Source organism: Ovis aries, chromosome X, assembly GCF_016772045.2.
Source record: "Ovis aries strain OAR_USU_Benz2616 breed Rambouillet chromosome X, ARS-UI_Ramb_v3.0, whole genome shotgun sequence".
NCBI lineage: Eukaryota > Metazoa > Chordata > Mammalia > Artiodactyla > Bovidae > Ovis > Ovis aries.
Window position 1 is genome coordinate 69,232,794 of NC_056080.1, and position 12,617 is coordinate 69,245,410.

The 12,617-nt window shown below is 38.1% G+C and overlaps 1 protein-coding gene across 1 annotated transcript; it reads right to left on the bottom strand.

Annotated features, from left to right (window-relative positions):
• Window positions 1-643: 643 nt before the first annotated feature.
• On the bottom strand, window positions 644-10,778 carry TAF9B (TATA-box binding protein associated factor 9b). The gene is made up of 7 exons (XM_004022214.5): window positions 10,706-10,778; window positions 9,782-9,863; window positions 9,018-9,154; window positions 8,805-8,939; window positions 6,954-7,029; window positions 4,744-4,854; window positions 644-3,402 (listed from the first exon to the last, which is right to left on the bottom strand). The coding sequence occupies exons 1-7, from the start codon at window positions 10,754-10,756 to the stop codon at window positions 3,239-3,241; spliced, it is 756 nt and encodes a 251-aa protein (XP_004022263.1). The 5' UTR covers window positions 10,757-10,778; the 3' UTR covers window positions 644-3,238.
• Between the last annotated feature and the right edge of the window lie 1,839 nt (window positions 10,779-12,617).

Here is a 12,617-nt window from a genome sequence, read left to right on the forward strand (position 1 = left end):
ACCCCTTAGGCCACATCTTCCATTCCCTGAATTCTGACTGTATCCCTATATTCTTATTCCAATTAAAGACACTTGTTTCCTACTTGTAGAAGGAAGAACTTAGGATGACAGTTACCTAATTTACTATAGTACATCTTCATCTTTAAAAAAATTCCACCTAGAAGTGCTTGTCTGATGTCATTCTTGATGCTGGAATGGGTGGATATAATTAGGAAAGGGAGATCTGCAAGATAAAGCAGTCTTTATCTGAAAGAGCAAACCACCCACTGGCTGGCTCAGTTAAATGTATAAATTCCCATTAAAGACAGCATGTGTAAATGGGAAGGATTAAAAAGGGAGATGTATATATATATATATATAGCTGATTCATTGCTGTGCAGCAGAAACACAACATTGTAAAGCAACTATATTTCAATAAAAGTAATTTTAAAAGAGCATGTTATGTTATTAACAGATTTAAACCCATATTTTCTTTCACATTTATTTTGCTTTCATTATGACGAGTCACATGCTGATTCCAAATAAAAGCAAGCTATTCCTTGATTTATAATTAACTCATCATTAAGCAAATCTTGTCTTTTGGATTTCAGAATTAATGGGGCTTGTTCAACCTCTTTGAATCCCTTAAATAAAATATGAGAAATAAGTTCAATTTTTTATTAATAATCTTAGAACAAATATGTTAACAATTCCTCAGAGTTATATAGCATTTTTACAATTTTGAAAGAACTTTAACATATACCAATTAAACCTTCACAACATCCCTGTGAGGTAGGCAGGGTTGGTGTCAGTTTCCTATTACTAGTGAGAACAAGGCTCATGGGTGAAATAAGGGCACACAGTTGGTTAGTGATGGAGCCAGGACTAGAACCTAGGCCTTTGACATGCTGCCTCCCTGAGAACATTCAAGTAATGACATCCTACGCTACATAATGAACATTTCTCCTATGATGATCAGATCTAATTTTATAAGTTTGATATCACCTTTTCCTATTATCCAAAAATACTGAATCACAGTTTTGATGAGACATATCTTCCATGTTATTGGACTATTTTTCTTTGATGTATCAAGCACCATCCTAAGATGAAATTTCACCTGTGTCTTAAGTTTTGAGGATCTTTGGCTATAAGTTCTAAATTGTGATATGAAAACTTACTGTAGAAGTTTTACAAAAGTATTCCTATGTTGAATATGTCAACTTACTTAACAAAAACAACGCAAGCCTGTTTATGTTTTTGAAAGCTTTGTAGTTTTTCCCAATAAGGTGTTTAGATGTGTACAAATGGAAAGTAGGGAAAGGTGTTTAGCAATGTTATTGGGAAGCCTATACAGAGTACACCTGAATGCAAGTCACATCACACTAATTTGTTTGCTTTGGCCTTCTATAGGAAGGAAAACCATTAGAAAATGTTCAGGTGTGATCCCATCTTATGTGTGACATTCTCAGCGACAAGCTGAAAATTGATCTGCATTATACACAACATTCAGAAAACTAAGATCATGGCATCTGGTCCCATCACTTCATGGCAAATAGATGGGGAAACAGTGGAAACAGTGTCAGACTTTAATTTTGGGGATCTCCAAAATTACTGCAGATGGTGACTGCAGCCATGAAATTGAAAGACGCTTATTCCTTGGAAGGAAAGTTATGACCAACCTTGATAGCATATTCAAAAGCAGAGACATTACTTTGCCAACAAAGGTCTGTCTAATCAAGGCTATGGTTTCTCCAGTGGTCATGTATGGATGTGAGAGTTGGACTGTGAAGAAAGCGGAGCGCCGAAGAATTGATGCTTTTGAACTGTGGTGTTGGAGAAGATTCTTGAGAGTCCCTTGGACTGCAAGGAGATCCAACCAGTCCATTCTAAAGGAGATCGGTCCTGGGTGTTCTTTGGAAGGAATGATGCTAAAGCTGAAACTCCAGTACTTTGGCCACCTCATGCGAAGAGTTGACTCATTGGAAAAGATTCTGATGCTGGGAGGGATTGGGGGCAGGAGGAGAAGGGGACGACAGAGGATGAGATGGCTGGATGGCATCACCGACTCGATGGACGTGAGTTTGAGTGAACTCCGGGAGTTGGTGGACAGGGAGGCCTGGCGTGCTGCGATTCATGGGGTCGCAAAGAGTTGGACACAACTGAGCGACTGAACTGAACTGAACTGATACCAATAGTAGGGTTCAAGCAGTAGTGATCAAAAAACCAATACAGTATTGTAAAGTAAAGTAAAAACGAACAAACAAACATATATGCGAGTGGTAAAAAGGAAGAAAACACTTGCTCTTCAGTGGTTTTTGCCTAGGTCCAGTGTAAATATACTTATCAAGACAGATTTTATATTTAAAAAAAAATACCATCTTCTGTGTTAAATTTTGAAATGTGAAATATGGTGGAGTTATCAACTTGGAATATATGGTTGAAACTGAATATAACTGACCCAGAAACTACCTGTCAAAAGCAGAGGAATGCTCAACAGGCATAAAAGGCAAGGGATAAAACAACTGCTCTGATATGGAGAGAAAAACAGCAAATGTAAACCTTCCAGTTAAAGTAAACCACAGACCATTAGGCATGTGAAGCAGGTTTTAAAAATGACACAACTATATTATCAGGAATTATATTCCTAACAGTCCAGTTTTAACCTTTTAAATTTAAGAGCAATAGGGAAAAACCTAAGCCTGTGGAGAGGAGGTAGTGCAGAAAACGAATAGGATGTAGAAATGGGGCTGGGGAGGTGAGAGGTTACAGTTTAAATATATTCAAAATGAATTCAGAATCCCTCTAAATCCATCCCCTCCAAAAAATGTTTGCTAAATTAAGAGATTTGGTCAAAAAAGCTGGTGACGACAGAAGCGACTATTTTATCTTCAAAAGAAGTATTTAAATATAGATTAGAAATTAGGCTGTTAAAGATTAGTCCATTATCAGGCTTAGAAACTGACATTTAAGTGCTACATCAGATACATTGCAGAAAGCTGTTTCCAAAAATAGAATTACTGTGGCAGGAGTCGACATTAATGAAACCATTAAAAAACAAGCACTTAGCTTTTTATACTTTAAGCCTAGTGAAAAAACATTGGTACCCTTAAGAAATCTAACAGTTTAAACTAACGTGAAAAATACTGCAGTTACATTTAAGTTTTCTAAGATAAAAGTTGAGATCAAGAATGTTCTAGTTCGGTATATGGATTCAGAACCAACTACAAGTTTGAAATGCATAGAGACTACATTGTATTTCTTACATAGTATCATTGTCATCATCATCTTCATGTTTTCTCTTCAGTGGGTTTGATTCATTGGCCGTGTTCTGTGATGAAACCATGTTGGTGGTAATAAGAATATTTTTGGGCCCAATCATTGAAGGATTAAGCAGAACATTTTGAACTGCAGTTGTTGCAGGAACTGTAAACAGGAGAAAACACACCCAAACTATGAACTACATAGAAACATATGGTAAAAAGTATTCAACAAAGCTGAATGTAATTCTCATAATGATTTCTTTTTTAAAAAAGGTTTTAAAAATAACATTTCTTAAAAGTTAACGTGCATAAAAGAAAATCAAAAAACGCAAGACACAAAAAACCAAGGTCATCCATAATCACAAGCAGTTTACTGTTTGTGTCCTAGGTCTCGTTTGTGTATCTACAAAATTAAGCATCCACTTTTATATAATTAAGATACTAAAATTATGTATATATTTCTTCATATATCATGAATATTTACCATTTCAGCATCCAAAAGCTATGAGTATTTTGATAACCAGGAATATACTATACCAACTCAATCTGGAAGGAAAAAATGTAATCCTGCTTTTCTTGGTGACAAAAATTTCATAAAAGATAAAAATGGCAACAGGCCTCTAGATAAAAATATTGGCAGAGTTATGATTAAAATGCTACATTCCCTTAATGTTCAATTAAAAAATGAAATACAGAGCAACAGAGTACATTAAGTATAATGCTTTAAAGAGTAATAAGTATAATGCTTTAAAGAGTAACAAGTATTCCACAAAGCTGAATGTAATTCTAATAATAATCTTAAAAGCATGAAGTAAAACTATCATAGAAGAAACTGAGGTGATATACTGCATTAAGAGTTAAACTACACTTTTTAATGTTTCAAAGTACTTAATATCTAGTATAAGGTTAAAGAAGTTCTGTTAGGTTTTTTTTTTTTTTAATTACCTAAAATTTCAATTAGTACTTAGTCACGGGAAGCAGTAGACTGGATTCGTCATGTAACATACTAAAGGCATATGTTCAAGGTCAGGATACATCCTTCTCTTACAGACCAATATTTTATATAAGTAGTTTATGGTACATGGTTAGTTTCAGAAGATGTGAAACCTAAACTTATTCAAGAATAAACTATGTTAGAATTCTACTTATATTCAAACTTCCTATCTATACTTCCATGAATTGAATAAACATACAGTTTTCATTTGATATACACTAAGTTGTATTATTTTCTTGAGATTAAACACTATGTTGTTTGAGAATCTGAGGATCATGTTTAAATCTCTCCCTTTCCCCCCCAAAATGTTACATATGTAAAATTTCAATTTTAACGGGGTTATAGACCTCCTCTGATGAACCCTGATTTACCTGTTATGATAGTAAAACAATTCAATCATTGCTATGGGAATACAAACTGTTCAATAATGACAATCACTCACAAATTTTAAAATTCAGGAAAATTTAAAAGAACAACTTTCAACCCCCCATGCCCCACCCATCATGTTACCTGGTTTGACAGGTGTGGACTGAGAAGGTGGAATCTGCACCGTGAATCTCTGGCTTGTCACTGACACTGGAGGTACAACTTTATTTGGGACAGATGCTGTTTGTGGGGTTGCTATAGGTATAATTAACAGACCATGTTAGTTAGATGACTTATTACATAGGTTCAATTACTGCTTTCCTTTAACTTACTAGAAATTACCTTCAAAACACATGGAGTTAATGAAAAGTGAAAAAAAATAATTGGAAATAAGCACAAAGTAACTTCAAAAATGTTTACAAGTTCAGTAGTTTAGATGCTAAAAATTCAGGATATATAGTGGTAAAGAAAGTAGGCTCTGGAGCCTACCTGCTTGAGTTTGAATCCAGGCTTTATCACTGAGTGACCCTGGGCAAGTTATTTAATCTGTTTGTGCCTCAGTTTTCTTATCTGTCAAATGGGGATAACAATACTTATTTCATAGCATTCTTGTGAGAATTGAATAATCCATGTAAAACTCTTCACACAGCATTTGGCACTGAATTTTAGCTACAAGAATTTGTGAAGCTGAGCATTTAAATAAACTGGAGAATTAAAGGCCCAAGTTTTCTATTAATTACCTTATATGGCACTTTAATCTCTGTCATTTGTTGGGGATAAGAAGGTGTCTATTATGCCCATGAAGCTAAATCAACATGCATCTAACAAAAGCCTAACATACCTCCATCTCTAGGCAAGTTTTCCCATATATTGAGGAGTGGCACAAAGACTTTGGTGATGGATAATGAAGCAATATTTCATTTTGTTAGGAAAATTCACAGCAGGTGAATGTTTCTTTGTCCATTATAGATTATAAAATCTCTAAAACATGTACAATAAATGTCTAGGAATAAAAATCACAACTGATAACTAAAAGTGGTTAACTTGCCAACACATATAACTGATTACCACAGCCTAGAGTTTTTAAAAAGTTCATATTCACTTTAGTAATATGAACCAACAGATAAACAGTATATGATCAAAAAGTTACAGAAATTATATATGCAAACTCCTGCCTATAAAGGACATGCATATAATTACAAGTGTACAATTAATACTGTACCAGGCTGGTTTTAAATGCCAAAATGTGAATTCACACCTTGAAAATATGACAGACTGTCTACACATCTCAAAAATCAAATGCTGCTTACCCTACAGCTATACAACATCTATAGGATTCAAGTTATAAGCAATGAAAACCAAGAAATCACTACTGGTCAAAGAGAAAGGGATTTTTTTTCTGAAAAGACTGACTATGAAAGAAATCCAGCAGGAACATAGAACAAAAAAAACCAGGAAATCTAGATCCATTATTTATGTGTTTCTTATTATCTAAATAACAATGACATTATGGTTTCTAAATACCATTCTATACTAAAAGGAATGAGGGTTCTTTGGAGAAAGGATGATTCTGGGACTGGCGTAAAGAAAATATAAGATGAGCTTGGAACATCTTGTGTCAGAAAGCAAGAAATGCTCAAAGAATGATGGAGACCTGTTAAAACTGACATAGGAGACAGTTTGAAGGGGTGCTCACAGACCGATACAGGATAATAGTACTATTTTTGAAAAGGTTACATTAAAAATTATTTTCTTTGATATTCTTAGGGCTTCCCTTGTGGCTCAGCTGGTAAAGAATCAGATTGTAATGTGGGAGACCTGGGTTTGATCCCTGGGTTGGGAAGATCCCTTGGAGAAGGGAAAGGCTACCCACTCCAGTATTCTGGCCTGGAGAATTCTATGGACTTTATAGTCCATGGGGTTGCAAAGAGTCGGACATGACTGAGCTTTGTGTATTTTAAACTTTTGATTGCATCTCTTCCCAATTTACTCAGAAATTTAATTTCTAATAATAGGTAGGCTACTGCCATGAGTGAGTTTGGCAACTTCATTTGTATAAAAGCCAGAAAGAACACAGCTTAAACTTTTGTTTTTGGTACCACAGTTAGTACATACAGTAATGTTGAATAACATCCAATTCTATTCTCATTTGGGATCAGATATTCCTGTGGCTGTCTCATTTTGAAATCTGATAAAATATATGTTTACAGCTATACTAGAGGATGAGTAAATGTATTAATGGCAACACATATGGGAATTTCTGACTCTATTTTTGACTTGGATTATAGTTCAAAATCAAGTGCTGGGGCACTTCTTTACCAGCCAGAAAAGCCATTTTTCTCTCTCTCACTTACCTACACTAGGAGTGGTAGGTCTGCTACTAACAGCTCCAACACTTAACCGTGGAACTAGTCGTCCTTGGTTAGGTCCCTAGGGGATTTAAAACACAAATTAGTTTTAATGTTGTTCAGACTTGACACCTAAACTTACCAGGAAATGAAATTAGGATTTTTGATGTGAATTATCAATGGATAACTGATGGCAAGAATGCCTTTTTGTTCAGTGTTCTAATGCAACATTTAAACTAGGGGTTTCATAAATACATATACACACACACACATACACACCCACACACTCACATATAAACAGAAGTAATAGAAATAATACATATCTATATCAACATGGATATGAATATATATATAATATATAATGCTATATAGTTTTAAAGTTTGAAGTAGAGTCTATTTGGGTATAACAGCTAACTTCCTTATGATTTTTGAATCTTAATTAGTTAATATCTTAATCCAAAAAGAAAGAAACTCCTTATGGTGGAATTTCAGAGGTACAAATGTAGCCCAATGTGGGGAGAACTTTCTCAGTGGTGGGAAAGCCTTAGGCCATATTTTAGAAAGCAAGTCCAATGCCTGATGGTTTATCATTTACTCTATTATGGTATAGTGTAAAGATTGGGAGTTATGAGACCTGGGAATAAGCACAAAGTAACTTCAAAAATGTTTACAAGTTCAGTAGTTTAGATGCTAAAAATTCAGGATATATAGTGGTAAAGAATGTAGGCTCTGGAGCCTACCTGCTTGAGTTTGAATCCAGGCTTTATCACTGAGTGACCCTGGGCAAGTTATTTAATCTGTTTGTGCCTCAATTTTCTTATCTGTCAAATGGGGATAACAATACTTATTTCATAGCATTCTTGTGAGAATTGAATAATCCATGTAAAACTCTTCACACAGCATTTGGCACTGAATTTTAGCTGCAAGAATTTGTGAAGCTGAGCATTTAAATAAACTGGAGAATTAAAGGCCCAAGTTTTCTTTTTTAAAAAATTTTTATTTATTTATTATGTACCAAACATTTAATTTTCCTGTCTTTTAAAACTTAAGAGTTATGAAATTTATATAATATAGGCTTTTATTTTTTTATTATTTTTAAATATAAATTTATTTATTTTAATTGGAGGCTAATTACTTTACAATATTATAGTGGTTTTCAGCATACATTCACATGAATCAGCCATGGGTATACATGTGCTCCCCATCCTGAACCCCCCTCCGCATCGCATCCCTCTGGGTCATCCCAGTGATGACCCAAGTTTTCTATTAATTACCTTATATAGTATTTTATTCTCTATATATTATTTTCTATATTTTCTATTATATACCTTATAAAGTGCCATATATGGCACTTTAATCTCTGTCATTTGTTGGGGATAAGAAGGTGTCTATTATGCCCATGAAGCTAAATCAACATGCATCTAACAAAAGCCTAACATACCTCCATCTCTAGGCAAGTTTTCCCATGTATTGAGGAGTGGCACAAAGACTTTGGTGATGGATAATGAAGCAATATTTCATTTTGTTAGGAAAATTCACAGCAAGTGAATGTTTCCTTGTCCAGAAACATAAGGAAATTGTTAACATTTAAGTAAGCATGAAGTTTAGACTTTAAAACTGAACAGAGTATATGCTTAGGTCTTACACTTTAGAAAACTCATTTTACTTTTTAAAAAAATTTTAAAACTTCCATCTTTAATAATGGTTTTCAGCAGCTCCCTCACTCTAGATTATAAATTTAGTATTTAACTTATCTTAGCCTTTAATTTCCTGCACTATTTACAGGAATTTGATCTCTACAAATTCCCCTAACACATCTTACCCTTTTAAAAAACTAAAAAGACTAAAAATTCTTACCTTTTTAATTAAGGACTTTAGCCTATAGTTAGGAGCTGTCAAGCAGTATCTGTCAGGTGGCAGTCTGGGTCCTGCATATGGCTTAATCAGCGGTAAAGGGGTTTGATTTTTCTGCCTTGCAATATCCAGTAAAAACTAAAAAAAAAAAAAAGCTTATTATAACAACAATTAAAAACTATAAGTAAAATGAACTTCAAATAAAAGTTTGCTCACATCTCTTGGGGGAGGGGAGGTAAAAGATTGGTCAGCCCGACACTGGATTGCCAGTCTCACATCATCTGCATCAACATTAGGTTTCTTAGCATGGCTTGAATAAATTTTTGCATCATCCAGAATTGAAGTCACGTATCCTTTAACAACAAAACATTATTTTTTAAACATATGAAAATAGCTTCATATTTATGGCCACTTTTCTTAATAAAAAGTTTCACTAATTTCCAGAAAGTTTATGAATTTTGGTCTTAATGTCTAATTGTCCTATCTATGCAATCAACTCTAAACAGATGATCACAATATAAATACTGTTCCCTAGCCTGAGCTCCTTTCTATTGCTTTCTGAATTTTATGACATTTTTTTCACATACTTTAAAACTTAATTTTTGTTGAGTAGTTTTAGGTTCACAGGAAAATTTAGGATAATACAGAGATTTCCCATATACTACCTGCAGCCATACATGCAGCATAGCATCCCCTATTATCAATGTTCCCTGCAGAGTGGCACGTCTGTTACAACTGATAGACCTACACTGACCTATCATAATCACTTGTCTGTTGTTTAGTAGCCAAGTCATGTCCGACTCTTAATCGGTAGTTTATATTATGGTTCTCTCTTGGAACTCGACATTCTGTGGGTTTGGACAAGTGTATATAATGACATGTTATGACGTTAACTGTTAAAAGTAATTTTGTTGAAAATGTTCTTACAATGAACGATTTTTCAAATTCAAAATTTAGGCAAATTTTTGATGTTAACTTACGGAAAGCAAATTCCAACATTTGATTTATAACCCTTGGTTCGTACTCCGTAATTCCCATATCCTTCAGAATCTGTGCCATCACCTGTGAATTCAAATAAAAATGTCAGATGCTTAACTGAGGTATAGGAACCAAGACTGGACCGAAGGTAATAATTATATTTGTGATACAAGGTCCCCCTTCTCTGGGTTCCAAACTTGTACTCATCCTTTTCCTCTCAAGCAAGTGTCATGCATGCATGTTAAGTCGCTTCTGTCTTTGCGACCCCATGGACTGTAGCCCGCCAGGCTCCTCGGTCTGTGGGATTCTTCCGGCAACAACACGTGAGTCGTTTGCCATACCCTCCTCCAGTGATCTCTTAACTCCTGTCTCTTAAGTCTCATGCATTGGCAAGAGGGTTCTTTACCACTAGCGCCACCTGTGAAGCCCCACAAAGACCACACCAATTGCCCTGGGAGTCCTCTTTGCTGAAAACTTTTTTTGGGGGGTGGGGGGGGGGGGGGGGCAGGGGCAAAGAGAAGAAAAAGTCCCGGGTTGGCTTTCCCTCCCTAGATAGGGGTGCCTACAGCTGGTTGTCACTTTCAGATGTGGCTACCGGGGAAACAGCATCAAAACCCTGGACGTACGAGTCAGGATTCGCAGACGGGGAGGGACGGCTAGGCGGCCAGGGCCCAAGGTCCAGGAGATAAAGCTGGGCGGCAGGCCTGCGCATTCGGAGGGCTCCAGCCTCCCTCCAGCCGGGCCGCCAGGGTGGCGGGAGAGAGCCCCGGGGTCCAGGGCACGCCAGTCTACTACTCCTGGCGTCCCTGGCAGGGCTGAACTCGGCCTGCAAGCCCATCACCAGGCTCTCCGTACCGACCCACCTCTCGGACCCTGGATATAGCCTCGCGGAGCCTCGCACCCCGCCGCGCATCCTTCGCACTCACCAAGGCATCTCTCGGAGCGTTCTTGGGAGGCGCCATCTTCCCCGACTCCATGTTATCCTGCAGCTCGTCATCCGGGGGAGAGAAGGCTGCTCTCGGGTTCCTCGCTCAGGCCCCTCCCCTGCGGGCGCGGAAGGCGGAGTTACCGCCCGGGCCCTTGCTCTGCGGGCGGCCGTTCCCTCGCCTCCTCCCCTCCCGCGGAGGCTGAGGGCGGCCGGTCTTGCGGGGAGTCCATGGCGCAGGAGGCTTGAAGAGACGGGGAAGCCTCCCCTGAAGAGTCCTTGCCCAACGCTTGGACGAGCCGATAAGTTCGCCTTCCCAGAGCTGTTCCCCGGAAAAGTGCACAATACGGCCACCCTTGACTTTTCTGGGGCCCCTCGTTAGCTCCCCTGCCGCTACCCTGGCCCCTTAAGTCTCCTTGAAATGTCTGCAGACGCCCCGCCTCCACCTGCCTCTGGTAGGGCTGCCTGGTCAAATGCAGAAAACCCAGTTAAATTTGAATCAACGACGAACACATTTTTAGTTAGTTAGTTCAGTCGCTCAGTCGTGTCCGACTGTTTGCGACCCCATGAATCGAAGCACGCCAGGCCTCCCTGTCCATCACCAACTCCCGGAGTTCACTCAGACTCACGTCCATCGAGTCAGTGATGCCATCCAGCCATCTCATCCTCTGTCGTCCCCTTCTCCTCCTGCCCCTAATCCCTCCCAGCATCAGAGTCTTTTCCAGTGAGTCAACTCTTCGCATGAGGTGGCCAAAGTACTGGAGTTTCAGCTTCAGCATCATTCCCTCCAAAGAAATCCCAGGGCTGATCTTCAGAATGGACTGGTTGGATCTCCTTGTAGTCCAAGGGACTCTCAAAGAGTCTTCTCCAACACCACAGCTCAAAAACATCAATTCTTCGGCGCTCAGCTTTCTTCACAGTCCAACTCTCACATCCATACATGACCACAGGAAAAACCATAGCCTTGACTAGACGGACCTTTGTTGGCAAAGTAATGTCTCTGCTTTTTAATATGCTATCTAGGTTGCTCATAACTTGCCTTCCAAGGAGTAAGTGTCTTTTAATTTCATGGCTGCAGTCACCATCTGCAGTGATTTTGGAGACACCCCCCCCCCAAAAAAAATAAAGTCTGACACTGTTTCCACTGTTTCCCCATCTATTTGCCATGAAGTGATGGGACCAGATGCCATGATCTTCGTTTTCTGAATGTTGAGCTTTAAGCCAACTTTTTCACTCTCCTCTTTCACTTTCATCAAGAGGCTTTGACTGTGTGGATTACAATAAACTGTGGAAAATTCTGAAAGAGATAGGAATACCAGACCACCTAACCTGCCTCTTGAGAAATCCGTACGCAAGTCAGGAAGCAACAGTTAGAACTGGAGGTGGAACAACAGACTGGTTCCAAATAGGAAAAGGAGTATGTCAAGGCTGTATATTGTCACCTTGCTTATTTAACTTTTATGCAGAGTGCATAATGAGAAACGCTGGGATGGAAGAAGCACAAGCTGGAATCAAGATTGCCAGGAGAAATATCAATAACCTCAGATATGCAGATGACACCACCCTTATGGCAGAAAGTGAAGAGGAGCTAAAAAGCCTCTTGATGAAAGTGAAAGAGGAGAGTGAAAAAGTTGGCTTAAAGCTCAACATTCAGAAAGCGAAGATCATAGCATCTGGTCCCATCATTTCATGGGAAATAGATGAGGCAACAGTGGAAACAGTGTCAGACTTTATTTTGGGGGGCTCCAAAATCACTGCAGATGGTGATTGCAGCCATGAAATTAAAAGACACTTACTCCTTGGAAGAAAAGTTATGTCCAACCTAGATAGCATATTGAAAAACAGAGACATTACTTTGCCAACTAAGGTCCGTCTAGTCAAGGCTATGGTTTTTCCTGTGGTCATGTATGGAT